This window comes from Euprymna scolopes, chromosome 32 (assembly GCF_053919585.1).
Source record: "Euprymna scolopes isolate OS-2025 chromosome 32, ASM5391958v1, whole genome shotgun sequence".
Taxonomy (NCBI): domain Eukaryota; kingdom Metazoa; phylum Mollusca; class Cephalopoda; order Sepiida; family Sepiolidae; genus Euprymna; species Euprymna scolopes.
In genome coordinates this window covers 34,603,883-34,622,155 of record NC_136513.1, presented here as the reverse complement: position 1 = coordinate 34,622,155, position 18,273 = coordinate 34,603,883, and the positions used below count along the sequence as shown (strand labels likewise).

General features: G+C 33.9%; 1 protein-coding gene across 1 annotated transcript in view; it reads right to left on the bottom strand.

The window, feature by feature from the left end:
- LOC145256253 (RNA polymerase-associated protein RTF1 homolog) overlaps nucleotides 1–17,614 on the bottom strand; it is an 86,395-nt gene extending 68,781 nt beyond the window's left edge. Inside the window, exon 1 of the mRNA XM_080114911.1 lies at nucleotides 17,307–17,614. Within this exon, the coding sequence (XP_079971037.1) occupies nucleotides 17,307–17,375 (69 nt within the window). The 5' untranslated portion in view covers nucleotides 17,376–17,614. The remainder of the gene's footprint in view (nucleotides 1–17,306) is intronic.
- Nucleotides 17,615–18,273: the final 659 nt, after the last annotated feature.

Sequence of the window (18,273 nt, the reverse complement as noted above, 5' to 3'; positions counted from 1 at the left end):
GAAGAATTTCCCTATGAATTGGAATACTTGAGCCAACCCACTAAAAAGGCTGTTCCTCCAAGGGTATCTGCTCTTGGCGTGTTTATCGATAAGAACGGTCTGGTGCAAAGAAAAGGTTGTACTCAGAATTCTAACATCCACCCGTTGATGTTAAATTCCTATTTCTAGGGAAACATCATTCTTTGATTGAATTAGTAATCAAAGAGGCACATTTAAATTGATGCCATCTAGGAACCAATTCAACTCTTTCAAAGTTGAGGTTATCTGGATTTTGGATTCCCCAAGGGAGGTAATCAGTGTAGAAAATTCTATGCAATTGCATTATTTGTAAAAAAAAAAATTAATTTTTTGCCATATAAAACCCCCTCGGGATATCAACTGCCCACTCATCGGGCAAATTTTGTTCACCCATTTCAACAAGTGAGTGTTGATTTTAATAGTGATTTTTTGGTAAAGCACAAGGGCGAAGACATTAAAATGTACATCTTGTTGTTCACCTGCAGGAGTCTGCATGCTCTACATTTGGAGCTATTACTGGATATGAGCACTAGATCCTTTATATTAGCATTTATTAGGTTTACCAATTTGTTTGGTGTTCCTACACATGTTTATTCGGACAATACAAAGACCTTCTTGGCGTCCAGTGTCTTGTTATCCGAAATCTTCGTTTCGGACAAATTCAAAGAAAATTTCAGGTCGACTTCCATTAGTCATCTCACCATTCCTCTTTATCCGACTTGACAAGAAGGTGCATGGGAGAAAAAGATAAAGACAAACACCGTTTGAAAAAAGTAAATCACTAAACTCCTTTCGTTCTCTCTTTAAACTCAGTATTTATTAAATTATCATTTGACTTATGTTCAAGTTATCATTCTTCTTAATAAATATATTGGCAGGGCTCTACAGACAAACTTATCTTTAGTTGACCTTTGACAACAAAATATCTTCGTTTACTAGCCAAATAGAAAAGTTACTAGCCAAACCCACATGATTTTTAGAATGTGACATCTTCATTCTGTGACGAGTATGTACATCATGAAGATTTTTCTATATTTTTTTAGTAAATGTAATTCTAAATATACAACAAATTTTATGTTGATAACTTGAAGGTATTAACATTCTAATTACTTCAGATGTTTTTTTTTAACAGCCTTCGTTAAAAAAAAAAGAAAAGTATATTAAACTTTTATTGTTTAAATAATTTAACTTTGTTCGTTTTATATAAATAAAAAAAAGTTAAAAAGATATTTTTCATTCAGTAGTGAGCTTTGGAAGATTGTCAGTGAAAGAAACACAATCGCCAAAAGATAAGCGTTTCATTATTTCTTTTATTTATTTGTCGCCACTTTGAAAAATCACTCGCAAATGCGACTGTTTCACTCGCAATGTAGAGCCCTGATTGGTAATCTAGAGTAACTAGATTTATTGGTTATAAATTCATTTATCACAAGCAGACAGTCACACATGGTTACTTTAAAATAAAATAAAAAATTAATAAAACCTACAATGGTTAGTTAGTCCTTATGACCAAGAGAATCCTTGTCGTTTAATTGACAGCCTAATGCACAGTTACCTTGTATTCAATATTTGGAAAAAAGTAATGGATACCCATTACTTTTTACTTCCTCCTTTGCCAGTGTGTCAGAAATTGCATAACTTGAAATGCGAACATTCATTGAATGACAAGGATTTGATGTTTTTATTACAGCCTTTTTTATTGGTTGATTTGAATTTTAAACTGCGCACGCGCGGGTAGTTAAAGGACACGTTTCTATGTGTATTTCTTAAATGATGGGCAGGGTTTTACATCTCCTTCTTACTAGCATGGACTCATTAATTTACGGGTGATTGGAGTCCTCTCTTCTCTCCTCAGCGAGTCTATTCTACCTTACTTATGTTAGAGAATGGATCAAGAGAGAGAGAGGTAGGTGTGTAAATTATATCGTAGACATGTTGACCGGAAGTCAAGATCAGCTGATCGGATTGCGTGCGAGTCATATGATCAGGTTAGCTGAATTGTGGAGATTTGGTTTGGACTTAGAAGAGGACAGACGGCTTCACCGTTGTCTCCTCCCCTTCACTGGGGGGGGGAGATGCTGACATGTGTAGAACAGAACCACACAGGCCAGATTCACTTTCCATCCATTCTGCGAGACATCTGGAAAGTGAAATAAACTATAAAACCAATTCATCGTGTTGGAGTGAATGAATATTCGTCTAAAACAAGTACTAGTGTCCCCTCCAAGACTAGGGATTTCCAGATGGACCAACATCCAAGAAGCAGAAGGTATGTCTGAAAATACATGTACCACACACACACACAACGGCATATGAACAAATAGACAGAACAACTAGACGATCACACACGATCCCCTTTATGATACAACAAATATATAATATACGTCATCTCTTCTAACCCCTTATTAGAGATAACAACGCAACACTAATTAGGTTTTATTCCTTGACATAATATCGTCTGCTTTAAATCTGTTAAAAATTTTGATATTGAAATTACTATTCGGCAGAACCAACTGCCTACTCTATTGGAATCATAAATAAATGGATCCTTTTGCCAAGAACATTCACACCCTACTCAGTAGAAATTTAACTAATGCTTCTTACGAAGCATCACCTACCAGACTCAGCTGAAATGCAAAATGATGCAATGATGTTGCAACTGAGAAGTAAAACGTCGGGTTTTTATCATACCAGGTAAGTTTGCCTTTCTTTAGTTGTGTCAATTTTCTCTCTGCCAGTTAGTTCTAAATTATGCGGGATTAAATTTCTCACAGAGTGATAGACTTTTTTTTACTAAAAACAATAACAGTAGTTCTACTTGATGGATTTTCGTAATTTTTGGATATATGACTATTTTCGACATGCCAATTAAGTACTGTTGTTTTTGCTTAAAACGACATATTTAAAACAAAACAAAAAAATCAATAAATCCATTTGTCAATTATCCTAACAAGCACCACATTTAATTTGGGGAGCAGATGCTATGAAGATAAATTCTAAGCATTTTTTTTAGGGGAGAATCTACTTTTAGGTGATTATGCATTAACCACTCAGACTTAGAATTAGTGGGAAAAGAAATTAATTATGTGCTTAGAAGTTTAGAATTGTCCATAAATGGGAAATCATTTTACCTCAAACTAATCGGTATTTTCTTTTTTTTTTTAGGGATAGAAAAAGATATATATATTTGCTGCCTGGAAAACTCGTCTATTTTTGCTAGGTATTTTTATATACTAGCAGTTCAGCCGACTTTGCTCAGGCCCTATGTACTGTTCATAATTTCATAATTTTATATATAAGTTTGACTCATGTCCAAGTAACCTGCATCTAAAATTTTAAGTGTTTAGACCCAAAATTGGCAGAGGAATTTGGTAGTTTTCAAAGGTCAAATTTTTCCCAAATCTCAATACTCCTTATGTCAAATCTTGAGTCTGTAAACTGAAAATTGACAGAGTAGTTTGGTAGAGAAATGTACACACACACACACACACAAACAATTTCACTTTTATAGATATATAAATTTTAATTTTTTACCACTTTTCCATACCTCTGTGGATTGTAAAACAAACAAAATTTATTTTATTGAAACCTCTACTCACGTTCTTCAAGAATCTTTTTAATTTCATTTTTTGTTGTTTATTGTTTTGTTCTGAGGGAGATATAGTTTTTAAAAAAGCCCCCTCCCTAAAGTATATTTAAAAATATTAAAATTTATTTTTTTTTTGGGGGGGGGGCTCTTTTTTAAACTATATCCCCCTCAGTATTTTCTATTTTTGAGCTATTATTGAGACTCCCAAGATGCAATCTCCTCATGTCGAACATTTTTTCTTGTTCTTGCGGAACACTCGACACTACTTGCTTTTTGAACTGAACGCACGCTTTAAAATCAGTTAAATCACTGGAAACTTAGCCAGCTAAGTAGAAAACGAACACTTAGAAAAATCAACAAGCTTGTACAAGAGTGACCAGCCTCTAAAAATGCGTGTTTTTCAGCTTCTTTTTTTTTTTGTTTTTAGTTTTTTTCCGACGATTATCATAGATCAGAGTTTGAATATATGGTTAAGTGTTAGTCATGCTCATTTAGAACTGGTTTAAAGCTTCACCGCTCACTCATTTTACGGCCAAATTTTATAGTTCATAGGTCACGTTCTCAGCTATATGTAAAATTTTCAATTTTTGCTCATTAAAACAAAAGCTATAATAAAATTACTGGTGTTCAAAAGTCTTCAGAATAAGTAAAACATGTGAGAGACGGTTTCTTCTGGTTCACCATTGGTTACCATAGCAACTTTTTCGTCATCTTCATAAATCATAGTGGGAATGTTGCTCGCATGCCATCTTATTTGGGTTATATAGAGAGAGTTAACAAAAGTGACCTCTTTGCTATGCTAAGGCTGATAATCTTTCGCTTACGACGTCGCCCATTAATTCTGTTTCGCTCTTTTTTTGCATCTTCTTTGTTTATTTACTTAATTACGTCTTATTTGATTTTTTTTTTATTTAGCCAATTTAAGAAGTTGGTAATAATTTTTTTTTTTATGGATTGTTGACAATGCATATGATATTGAACAGAAAAAAAAGAATATTATTTCAAAGCAAAGCCTGGAAAAAATAATGGATTACATAGAAAAATGCAAGTATGAAAAGTAATAGGGTCAAGATTAAACTTAGAAAAGTAAAAGGACTAGTTGTTAAAATTGGAAAAGAAAAAAAGATATTCTAATAAAAAAAATTTTTTTTTTTTTTTACATGAAGGTCACAACTTATCAAGGTCCGGAAGCCACTCGGGGATAACGGTTATTGCGTGTACAGCAATCAATGGGATAGTATCATAGTAATCGTTAGTATTGGAGATTTGATAAAGTGTCTTACTTAACGGAGCAGTTCATCAGGAATTTGTTTATGTTGGACTTGAAGACATCCAAGTTGCAGTCAGGTGAGAAACAGGCAAATGGAAGAGAGTTCCACAGGCGTGCACTTTTAAGAAAGAATCTTTGTTCATGGAATCTACACTTTGATTTATGCACAGATAAAGAGTGAGGAAGGTTAATGACAGTGGTCTCAGCTAGATGGGTGTTTATCGTGAAAGACTGGCGAGGGAGGACCACAGATTGAAGCTCAGACGAGCACTTGCCATGGAAGTAACGATAAAACAAAGACAGGCTGGAAGTGGGAGAGAGGTTGCAGGGAAGAGAAAAGTGCATCCCCCACTAAGCCACAAAGTCTATTTTGTACTCTGTCAAGGCAGGATAGGCTGCTTTTAGCAACTCCAGCCCAGATGTGGCAGCAGTACTCCATCCTTGGATGTACTTGGCTTTTATACAAATAGAGAATTGCATTAGTAGTGAGATATCTTCTGGAGCAGTAGAAAGATCCCACCATCTTCCCAGCGACCTTGGCAATAGACTTGATGTATATGTTTCATTTCAGATCAAGAGTAAAGGTCAAACCCAGAACATGGAGCCTTCCCAAGATGAGAGCCATCCATTTCAATTGATGCCAGATGGGGGATCAAAGCGTTGATGCCAGATGGGGATCAGAACATTGATGATGTAAAGATAGGAGCTTGGTTTCAGATGCATTAAAAGTAACCAGCAACCTCTTCCCCCACTGTACCACGCACTTAAGATCAGCGGAGAGAGAATCAGAGAGAACTTTTTCATTTACAGCCTTTGATGTGTTAGCATAGATGTCAACGAATGATTTAAGTATGTGTTTTGAGAGATCATTAATGTAGATCAGGAAGACAGTTGGGCCCAGGATAGACCCCTGAGGGACTCCAGCATTAATACTGTTGGCCTCCGATTTCTGCCCATCAACCACTACTCTTATGAGCCTATCAGAGAGAAATGATTTAATAATTGAGAAAACATTTCCAGTTATACCGTAGCTGGAAATCTTGTGAAGTAGGCCCTTATGCCATACCTTATCGAAAGCCTTTGATATGTCAAGAGCAATTTCCCCAGAGAGGAAGCCTTTGTCGAGAGATTCGCTAATCTTATGAGATATAACCGTTAGCACATCTGCTGTAGATCTAGCAGAATGGAAACCATATTGCATGTCACTAAAAAGGTTATTTCTGCTGAGGTGGTTGACTACTTCTCTAATACGGATTCCAGCAGCTTACTCATGACACACAGGAGACTTATTGGTCTCTACTGAGAAAGAGATGACTTATCACCTGAATGCTTAAATACAGGGCATACTGATGAGGTTTTCCAGGGTTTTGGAAAGCACTTCTCCTTAAGTCAACGCTTAAACAGTTTTGTAAGTATGGGGGCAAGTTCTGGTTGAAGCTTTTTCAACACTATAATTGGAATGGCGTCAGGGCCAGTTACTTTACTGGAATCAAGATTCTTGATTAGCTTGGCAACATCACACACAGATATTTGTATGTTGCATAGCATGTTGTCTGTTATAGGAGGAAATACGGGGAGTTGATGGCCTTCGTCGAATAGAGTAGAATTAGCTGCAAAGTTCTTGGCAAATAGTCTGGCCTTGTCTGATGCTAACGAGATGACCTCAGGTCCATTGATGATGGTTGGGATAGAACGCACGCTTCTGTTCAAAATCCTGTTTGATATCTGCTAAAACTGGTGGGAACCAAGCTGCTGATCAGCTACTTTGGATTTAACGGACTGAGCATATAGTTCTCTTGCATTTTTTATTACTCTTTTACAGTGGTTGCTGGCAGTCCTGAAAGCAGCTTTAGTCTCAGCACATCTATTATGTTAGTAGCTATGGAAAAAGTGATTTCTGTGCGCGATGGCAGCAGCACATTCTGGGGAGAACCATGGCTGGTTGTTAGGTTTTTGTTGGAATTTTTTGGATGGTATGAATCGGTTTATGCCTACAATTAACCATTCAGTCAGGTCTGATACTATAGAGGACACATCCTTTTTAAACATGGAATGCAGAGGTGGATCAGATATAAATGTACGGAAGCTATCCCAGTCAGCCATAGAGTATCGATGTACAGTACGGTGGAGAGGTATGTCTGAAGACTTATTATATTTCATTTTTATCTTAACTGATACAACGGAGTGGTCAGAGGATCCCAGAGGAGATAGAACGGAACATGAACATAGCTCAGGGGAATTTGTGAGAAAAAGGTCTAGAAGGCTTGCATACTGACCAGTAGTATCGGACACACGGGTGGGTTCGTGAACAATCTGAGTGAGGTCATAGTCAATGGCAAAATCATGACAGAACCTCCCCTCGTCATCTGTCTTATTTGAGTGGGTCAGCCATTCAACATTATGGACATTGAAGTCACCGCAAATATGTGAATGTTAGCCAAAGGATGAGCAGACAAGATGTGGTCAATTTTCTCAGATATACTCTTAAAGATAGTAACCCCACTGTTGTGGGGGCGATAGAGGGCAAATATAAATGCGGTGGTGTAAGCAAGTGCAATCCAGAAGCACATATAAGGTAAATTAGCGTCTTCTCTGGAGATATCCCTACCACATGGAAAGCTATCTTTAATGTAGGCACATATTCCATGCCCATGGCGATCTTGGAGGTCAGATTTAGATATTAAGTTAGAGTATCCTTTAATCATGAACTTATCTAGGGAAGTGGTCGGCCCTATGCCAGTTTCGCTTAGAAAGAATATGTCCGGTTTCATCTCCTGTAATTGGGTTTCAACCTCTGGAAGGTTGGAACGTAGACCCCTGATGTTGGAGAAGGAGAGATGGTAGTAGGGGTCTACGTTGGAGGATGGGGTTCTAGGTTTATTTGTGTTTTTTTTTTCTGGAGATATTTCATGTTGAGGTTTTGGGATTTGTGGAACAGGTTAACATACTTGGTTAGAGCAGGATAAAGATGGAAAGTAAGAGAGAAATGGACAGGAATTTTTTTTTTTTTTTTAAACATGATAAAGTAAAGCCGTAGCAATTACCCACTAGTATGGCATCGAGAAGCCCCACCAGAAACTACTGCATGGTCCAGAATCCATTCACTAAATGACAATACAGCAGCCCCAGTACTTTGCACCTGGTGATAGGACAGCCTTCTTAGTGGTTAATTCAAGGTTCGGGTCCCTGACTATCAGGCGGATAACATCAGCCCAGATGAAACGTTTACCTCCAGCACCCTTACTAGTGACATGGCCACAAGGACAGACATAGAAACAGAAGATTTCCGACATCTCAGGCTACTGTTCACGAAGTACTACCGACCTGGAAAGCAGCTTTTTCTTCACCCTTTGTCAGAAAAATTACTCACTGGAAATGAGGACTGAGAGACAAAAAATGAGAAGCGAGAGATACTGGAGCTGCCGATAACACATCCACAGTGCATTATCTACTCTCCATTTAAAAAAATAGAAATAAAAAAAATAAATATAATTTATGACTTAAAATATTGCCGCATTAAGAATTTTTTTTTAAATTCAATTCAACATTATGTATAAATTCTTAATGCTTCAATATTTTAAGTTATAAATTTATTATATTTTTTACTAGAATATCTTGTCTTTTTCTTTTCCAGTTTTAACAACTAATCCTTTACTAAGTTTAATCTTAACCATATTACTTTTCATGCTCCCATTTTTCTATTGAAATAATCATATTAACAGAAAATTTAATGACTTAAGGGGGTTCACTTTCTCATTAAACTGTTCTAATCACCTGACTTCGGTACAGAAATGGACAGTAAGTCAGGTAGCAATCAAGTAGAACGTTATAATGAGAAAATGAACCCCCTTCTAAAAAGTTATTAAAATTCATTTTTTTTCAAATTTTTTCTGCTAATATGATACTTAAGTCTATAGTCTATGATAATCGTCAGATAAAAACTTAAAAAAAAAAAAAAAAAAAGTGTAAATCACGCATTTTTAGAGGGTACGCAGTGAGGCATTCTCGTACAGGTTTGGTGAAAAATTGATTTTATCTTTTTAAAAACAACAATTAAATAAACATTTTTTTTTTTTAAATATTATGGGGAGGGGGGTATTCTCTTTTAAAAACAATATCTCCTTCAAGAACGGTCATAAAATGCGTTTTCAACTGATATTAATTCAATAATGGACCAGTTTTCCTACCAAGCAAAAATGGATGAGTTTTTCTTAAATTCATATATATATATATATATATATATATATATATATATTTCTATGGAAATATTCTTTAATCATTTGTATTTCCTTTTTATAAATACCAATCCTTTTGGCCATCTTACAATTTATTCCTTTCATTAAGAATTGTAAATGTCAACCGAATTAAAGAAATAAATTGTAAGATGGTCAACATCATGAAATTTGGAATATAAACTTTTTTATTCATTTTATATATATATATATATATATATATATACACACACACACTTACAACAAATAAATGTTACCAAACGTAAGCCAAGATATTCTTTACTTATTTGGATGATTTTATTTCTTTATTTTTTTACTTAAAAACAAAAATAAAATAAAATCTGAAGAGTCAACAAATAAATTAAAAAATCCGCGATTCTGCGCTTTTGCCACCGCGCTATTTTTAAATAATGTTTTTTTCGGGTTAAATTCAAGCTTCACGATATCTTTTTATTATTATTATTAAATTGTTAGGTGGAAGCACGGAATAGTTACAAAACACACTTTCTCCACATTAAAAAACGACCCTGGTGTCTAACTCTGTCCCGTGGGGAGGCATTGTAAATAGGTACAAAACACCCTCCCCCCTCCCAATGTTAAGAATGGCTCTCAAAATAACATTATTTCAGCACGGTGGCAAAAGTACACAAGTAGTCTTTATGTTACTAAAAACACCATAGCAATTGCTCGATGAATTTTCGTAATTTTTGGATGTATTACTATTTTCGACATGAAAATTAAGTACGTAATAATGTGTTTGCTTAAAACGACGCTTAAAAAAAAATCGCTCTGTCGATTCTATCTCAACTTTGTAAACAGCGAGTGATGAAACTTGAAGATAACCTTAAACTGACTATCTTTAATTATACAATAATAGAATTACCCACCGCCAGAAAAAAAAAAGTGGATTTATTTTAATATTTACAAAAGAAAAAGGAGTCAATGTGCTCCGTTTCGCCAACTGAAAATGCCTCAGCATTTTCAGATAAATCAACAACTAATCTGGGTTTTCAGGTATCCTGACGGAATATCGCAGGGATAAATAGCGCAAAGTTTTCGAGATATAAATACTTGTATTTTGAAATGAAAATAACTGGCGGCCATATTTGAACGGGCGGCATATGAAAGCACCAAACCCTCATTTTTTTTTTCAGCACAATTCCGAAAGCTGTTCTAAACATGGGGAGGTTGGAGGGGGTGGGGTCCGAAAGGCATTTTCTTATTTTTAACCTCTCAATGTTAAGAATGGCTTCCGGAATAAACAGGTTGGACAACCAGTGCAGTTGGACAACCAAATTTTCTGGAATTTGAATTCTTGAAAATAATTTTTTGGGTGGGATTAGCTAGAAATAACGTTGAATAAACGTTTGCATTTCGTAGACTTAACTTTACAGTTTGTCTGCGCATGTTCACTGAACCATTTCATTGAAACAACAAAGATGGCGGGCAATTCAAACTACTAGAAACTGCATTGCATACTGCAGGTATTTATATCTCGAAAACTATTTGTCTGCGCTAATTTTCTCTACGATATTCGTTTTCAGCATACTCGAAAACCTCTAAAAGTCGTCATTTTTTTTTTTAGAAAATGTTGAGGCATCTTCAGTCAGCGTAACGGAGCACATTGACCGAAAAAGGTTTTACAATGACGTAAATTTATAAAGGAAATCGTCGGTGGGGGGGGGGGCTAAAAAGACGAACGTGAAAGAGCTTTCCCCTTACCGTAAAATAATTCCTTTTTACGTTTTTTTATTTTTCTGTGGATCATCGTCGATAACAGACTTAACTTTCATATGAGCAGAAAAAAAACTTTTGGTACTTCTACAGTTTATCGCCGAAAATGGAAATGCAATTTTTTCGGGCACCTGTCGTTAAAATCAGAGGGAGAAATCAGTATTTTAAACTATGACCGAAGTAGGAAATAAATAACAAAAATTTTTACAAAATTGCTTTATTAAAATTATATTTTCTTACGCAGACTTTTCAATAAATATCTATAAAATTATATTTTTATACAATAAGAAATGTTTTTGTTTTCAAATGGCGCTTTTCGCCCAGTTTAAATAATTATGTCATTTTCATTTTGTATAAATTTTTTAGAAAATTCATTTTTTAATAAAATTATATATATATATATATATATATATATATATATATATATACACACACACATTTCATGAAAAACTTTCCCGTTTTCATTAAATCAAAGCATTTCCAATTAAACAATTACGGATGTATGCGTTCTTTCACTTTCTTTATTTACTTTTTTTCATAGTTCTTTCCGGAAGCAATTAATATCTGGTTTAATTTTTTTGTTATTTATTTCCTACTTCGGCCATAGTTTAAAATATTGATTCCTCCCTCTGATTCTAATGACAAGTGCCCCAAAAATGGCGTCTCCATTTTCGGCGATAAACTGTAGAAGTACCAAAACATTTTTTTAAGTTTATTAAATGACTTAACATTTATAAGCAAGAACGACCGCAAAGTGGGGTATCAATCAATAATTTAATTGAACGTTATAATTCGCTTCCCCACGTTTAAAAGTCATTAGGTAAACTTAAAAATTTCCTGCTAATATATGAAAGTTAAGCCTGTTATCAACGATAATCCGCAGAAAAAATAATTAAAAAAATAAATTTAAAAAGAACATGAAAAAGGAATTATTTTTACAGCAGGGGGAAAGCTCGTTCAGGTCCACCATTAAAATCGTTTAACACAAAAAAAAAAAAAAAAAAAACTAATACACACTGCAAAGATGTGACCCTCTCGTTTTGTATTGTTCTCATGTAACGTTTAACACTACTTGCTTTTCGAACCGAATAAACGCTTTAAAATAAGTTAAAACACTAAAAACGTATCAAGCTAGGTAGAGGAGTAACTCATACTGTATCTGATAACATTCGTTATATACTTGTTTATTTTATAACTTTGTCGCACGAGTCAAAAATGGCCATCACTGATAACATAAGGAATTACACTGCTTAATACCCGGAGAGGACAACTATAGATTTGAAGGGTTTGTATTACTGTACACACAGATTCGAAAAAGTTGTCCAAAAACAAATATATAACAAATAAATGTTATCAAAGGCAAGATAAGTTACTTTTCTACCAAACTGGATATAATTTTCGTGTTTTTATTCAATGTAACATGTTTATTCAACTCGAAAAGCATACAGTGTTTACCGATGTATTGGAAAATTCCAAATGGCGCGCGACTCTCTCTTTAACACGGTAAGTTCGGGAAAAGGTGTTATAAATAATAAACTAGACAACATACTGTTAGAAGTTCGCTCAATATATGTTACCGTGACATAAGTTGACATATATTCTGTGGTTTTTAAATAGTATTTTGTCTAGTTTATTATTTATAACACCTTTTCCCAAACTTACCGTGTTAAAGAGAGAGTCGCGCGCCATTTGGAATTTTCCAATACATCGGTAAACACTGTATGTTTTTCGAGCTGAATAAACATGTTACATTGAATAAAAACACAAAATATATCCAATTTGGTAGAAAAGTAACTTATCTTGCCTTTGATAACATTTATTTGTGAAATATTTGTTTTTTAACAACTTTTTCAAATCTATGTGTACAGTAATACAAACCCGATTTAAATGCAGTATTCGTTTTATTTTCAGCATACCTGAAAACCTATAAAAGTCGTCATCTTTAAGTTGATTGGTTGAAAGTATATACTTGTTTATTTTATAACTTTGTCGCGCGAGTCAAAAATGGCCATCACTGATAACATAAGGAATTACACTGCTTAATACCCGGAGAGGACAACTATAGATTTGAAGGGTTTGTATTACTGTACACACAGATTCCAAATGGCGCGCGACTCTCTCTTTAACACGGTAAGTAAGTAAGTAAAATTTTACCAAAAACAGCTTCCAGGTAGCCCCCCCCCCCAAAAAAAAAAAAAAAAAAAAAAAATTATCACAAGGTGGCCAGAAAATGGATAGCTCATTTTACGTTAAATTTATGTAGAAAAGTGATCCCATTTTTGGAAAAAAGTAATTTTTTCATATCGCGAAAACTATTTCTCTGTGCCACTTTTAAATGTTATATTCGTTTTCAGCACACCCCAAAACCTTTTAACGTTGTTATTATAAAGTTGTTTCGGAGTTGGAAAGAATGTTCATATTTTTTTAGATTAGGTCCGGTGGAGGTGGACTCCACCTCCACAATTTTCTTTTAAATGACGACTTTTAAAGGTTTCCGAGTATGCTGAATACAGAAATCGCATTGAAATTTTACAGAAGTAAGTAGTCATCGAGATATAAAAATAGTTGTTTTATGCATTGTATTCTTTGGCGGCCATCTTTGTTACGCACATAGATTTGTTTATGACGTGCGCGCAGGCGCGTAAAAAAGATGGCCGCCAGAGATTACAATGCATTATACAACTTTTTATATCTCGATAACTACTTATTTCTGCAAAATTCCAATGCGATTTCCGTATTCAGCATTGTCGGAAACTATGCAAGTCGTCATTTAAAAGAAAATTGTGGAGGTGGACCTAATCTAAAAATTTACCGATTTTTTTTTTAATAGTATTTTTAAGTTTAGTTCTCAGTTATCTTTTGTTTTTATTACATTGTTACGTAAAAGTACAGAATAGTTGCGAAATACTCTCTCCTTCCCATGTTAAGAATGGCTTTCTAAATAACATTATTTCAGCATGGTAACTTCTATACGTGCTTATTTTTGGTACCGCGCTATTTTTAAATAGTTTTTTCAGGTTAAATTCAAGTTTCACGGTATCTTTTTTTTAAATCAAATTGTTAGGTGAAAGCACGGTACTAGTGCATGAGCTGGCCTGGGCGTGGCTTATCACTCGCTCGGATTTCTCCGTAAAATGACGTCACATGCTGCCATCTGACGGAGAAAATGGACGAAGGGTGGGGTGCGTACAGAGCATTTTCTTTAATTACTATAAAATTAATATAGTGGTAAAATTATTTAAAAAAAAAAGAAAACAGAAGCCAAATTTGAAGCCAAATTAAAAAAAAAGAAGGCCAAACCATTTCAAAAAAGGTCAAATTCACGAAATTAGCCATTAAAAGAATAATAAATGGTAACAATAACATTATGAATAAAAGTTACTTTCCAACTTATCTGCATCATTCGTTGGTATTTTTAAGTAGTTTTAAGTGCTTTTTATTTCATATCGAATGTTAGAGCGGTTTCCGCTAACTTTGCCAAATTTTAAAATGCCGTAAAACATACCCTGTTTTTTTTTTTTTTTTTTTTTTTTTTTTAATAATTACTACTTTTTTAAATAGAAAAATGAATGATGCAGGTAAGTTGCAAAGTAATTTTTATTGTCAAATAATAACAGAAAAACTTACCGTAATTATTTTTCACATGCATGGGAGTCAAATAGAAGAAAACTTGTAATGTTTCCAAGGAAAAAAGCTAAACAAAAAAAAAAAAAAAATGGACGACTCTAGCAGCAGCAGAAGCGCCAAATACAAGTTTCCAGTGCTTGAAAAATGAATTGACGAATAACACCGACCAGTCCGACCACTCTAATTTGTTTTTTTTTTTTTTTTTTTTTTTTAAAGGTAATTGAGGTCGCTGACAACGAATCTGATAGTCAAACTTGGTGCAAATTTACCGTTTGCATGGTATTTACCCCTGAACCCACGAACTACTTTTGACCATTTTGCAGCTTCCGTTTATGCTACGCGCATACAGGGGGGGGGATGTGGTGTTGGGGCGCGCGCGCGCCCCAACACCACATCCCCCCCCCTGTATGCGCGTAGCATAAACGGAAGCTGCAAAATGGTCAAAAGTAGTTCGTGGGTTCAGGGGTAAATACCATGCAAACGGTAAATTTGCACCAAGTTTGACTATCAGATTCGTTGTCAGCGACCTCAATTACCTTTAAAAAAAAAAAAAAAAAACAAATTAGAGTGGTCGGTGTTATTCGTCAATTCATTTTTCAAGCACTGGAAACTTGTATTTGGCGCTTCTGCTGCTGCTAGAGTCGTCCATTTTTTTTTTTTTTTGTTTAGCTTTTTTCCTTGGAAACATTACAAGTTTTCTTCTATTTGACTCCCATGCATGTGAAAAATAATTACGGTAAGTTTTTCTGTTATTATTTGACAATAAAAATTACTTTGCAACTTACCTGCATCATTCATTTTTCTATTTAAAAAAGTAGTAATTATTAAAAAAAAAAAAAAAAAAAAAAAAAAAACAGGGTATGTTTTACGGCATTTTAAAATTTGGCAAAGTTAGCGGAAACCGCTCTAACATTCGATATGAAATAAAAAGCACTTAAAACTACTTAAAAATACCAACGAATGATGCAGATAAGTTGGAAAGTAACTTTTATTCATAATGTTATTGTTACCATTTATTATTCTTTTAATGGCTAATTTCGTGAATTTGACCTTTTTTGAAATGGTTTGGCCTTCTTTTTTTTTAATTTGGCTTCAAATTTGGCTTCTGTTTTCTTTTTTTTTTAAATAATTTTACCACTATATTAATTTTATAGTAATTAAAGAAAATGCTAGAATTAATTTTTCAAGTAGTTTCATGTCGAAATGTTCTGGAAACTTGTATTTGGCGCTGCTAGCCCCCCCCCCTCCCCCTGTCGGCCATTTATTTTTTTGCGTTTTCTCTCTCTGTACGCACCCCACCCCCACCCTTCGTCCATTTTCTCCGTCAGATGGCAGCATGTGACGTCATTTTACGGAGAAATCCGAGCGAGTGATAAGCCACGCCCAGGCCAGCTCATGCACTAGTACCGAAAGCACAAAATAGTTACAAAACACCCTCCCCATGTTAAGCACGGCTTTCGAAATAATACCGTTATTATTTAAGCGTGGCACCAAAAAATACATAAGTACTCTTCTCTGTAATAAGTACCCCCACCACCCCTAAAAAAAAAAAAAATTGATGTGTATTTTGAAACTATTAGGGAGGAGAGGTAGCTCATACAGAATTTGAACCAAACTTTTTTTTTTTTATCTCTAACATAAGTTTTAGGTAGTCGATTTACTTTGGTTTAAATTCTGCAGAAGACCAATTTTTATGGTTGTACGGTTAGTTCCGAATTTTAATCTACAACTTAAGTGTCTTATGAATTAAAAAAAATAATATTAATGTTTAACAAAAAGATTGATCATGATGTTTTAAGAATCTATTTTTATATTTAAAATAGTACCCTTAATGAGAAAAATTTAAACAAATTTTATATTTAGGATTTTTTTTTTTTTACTAAAATTCTTTTAAAATGTAAAATAAACATACTAGTAAAATTTTACACGTAAATTTAAAGAAATACATGTATATATAAAATCGGTTATTTTAAAATGGCATTTTTTAATATAATAAATGTAAACGTGTAGGTTAAAAAAATGAAATTAAGGTAATCAATTAGTCTCCATTCAGGTGGGTTTTTTTTTTTGTTTTGTTTTTAGTGATAGCCTCAGTTTTAAAGGTCTTACAAGTGCTCTAAAAACGATTTTGATATTGAAAATGGTTGTATTTCAGTAATTTAGTGGTTATGTATCCTAATGTTAATCCTAACGGTCCAAGATACGAAGATAGAAAACGATTTTGAGCTCTATTTGGAAACGGGAGTGTTTCTATAAAAAAATAAAAATACCGTAAAGAATAGTAAAAAAAAAAAATATTAATCGTTATAATATTCAATATAAAAATTACTAAATAATAAATATTTATAAAAATTATTAATATTTTTAAAATAAATTACACGATCGTTTTTATAAAACTAGAATCTTGTTTGAAAAACGATTGTCAAATCCGTTACAATCTCGGCATGTTTTATGTCTTCGTAGTGTTTTCTAAAATGAAGAATAGGTTGTATAAATGTCTAACGATTAACTATATTCGATCAGAATTTACTAAATATACGATCTTACTTATATTAGAAGCAGAACTATATTTAATCCAATAAAAAAATGAAAATATACGTTTTATTATTTAATTTAAAAAAAAGTTTTATTTGAAAAAAAAAAAAAAAAAAAAAAAAACGACTTCCAAGGGCAGATAACTCTGTAATTCTTCCCATCACAAACATGCCGGATATTTTTTTAAATATTTTCTTATATAAAAAGATGAACAAATACAAAAAGGAGGAATTTTTGAATATAAAATATATCTTTATATTTATTCCTCCCGCCTCAAAAAAATATTAGAGATCTTACTTACCTCATCGAAGTTATCATCGCTGCTTTCCGAATCACTATCCGATTCTATCACGATTTTTCTTTTGGACATGTTTGTTTTCAAGAGCGAAAAAAAATATTAAAAATATATATTATTTTTTATATAAATACTTCCTTCTGGTCTCTACCTGGCGTGTTGAAGCTATCTCCAGCTGAGAGTAGCCGGGTGGCCAGTTAGTGACCTCTAGATTAACCGTAGTGAATATTTTTTTTTGAATGGAGTCAGCTCAGATAGTATAAAGGTATTGAAAAAGTGTTACTCGTTCAATACAATGGCAGAGAAAGCCGGAAGTAGTGGTGGCGGTGGGAGCAGGAAGTTAGTAATAACAAAGAGAGGGTAGGAGGAGTTTTTTTTTAAAAATTGAAGAGTGTCGAAGCACGCCGTGGAAATTCAACATTTTCATTAACTCCTTTTGACCTCGGGTGTATGAAATTCTCACAAATTGCGAAAATAAAGAAATGCCTAAAAAGAGAATCTGTTATAACACCACAATGCCGTGGACGTGTTTACTTCTTTTTTTTTTTTTTAAAGCAACTGTGGCCTTTTGGCTATGAACAAATTGTAGTATCTTAGATTTTTTTTTTTTTTTGCAAAGGAGCCACTACTTATCAAGGCCCAAAGGCCACTCGAGGATCAGGATTGATGAATGAAAGGTGGTCACCAGGACAACACCTTAGTAATAATTAGTGTTGAAAATTCGATATGATTTGATTATTTATGGATGGTTCAACAAGAACTTGTTTACATTGGATTTGAAGACGACCATAGTCAGTAGGAAAGCAGACTAAGGGAACAGAGTTCCACAGGAGAGCTATTCTAGGAAAGAAGCTTTGTTCATGGAACTTGCATTAAGATTTAGCCATAGATAAAGAGGGGGATAAATTTTTGATAGTGGTTGTAACTAGAGAAGTCTTTGTATTTTTTTTTTTTTTTTTTTGGAAGTTGGGCA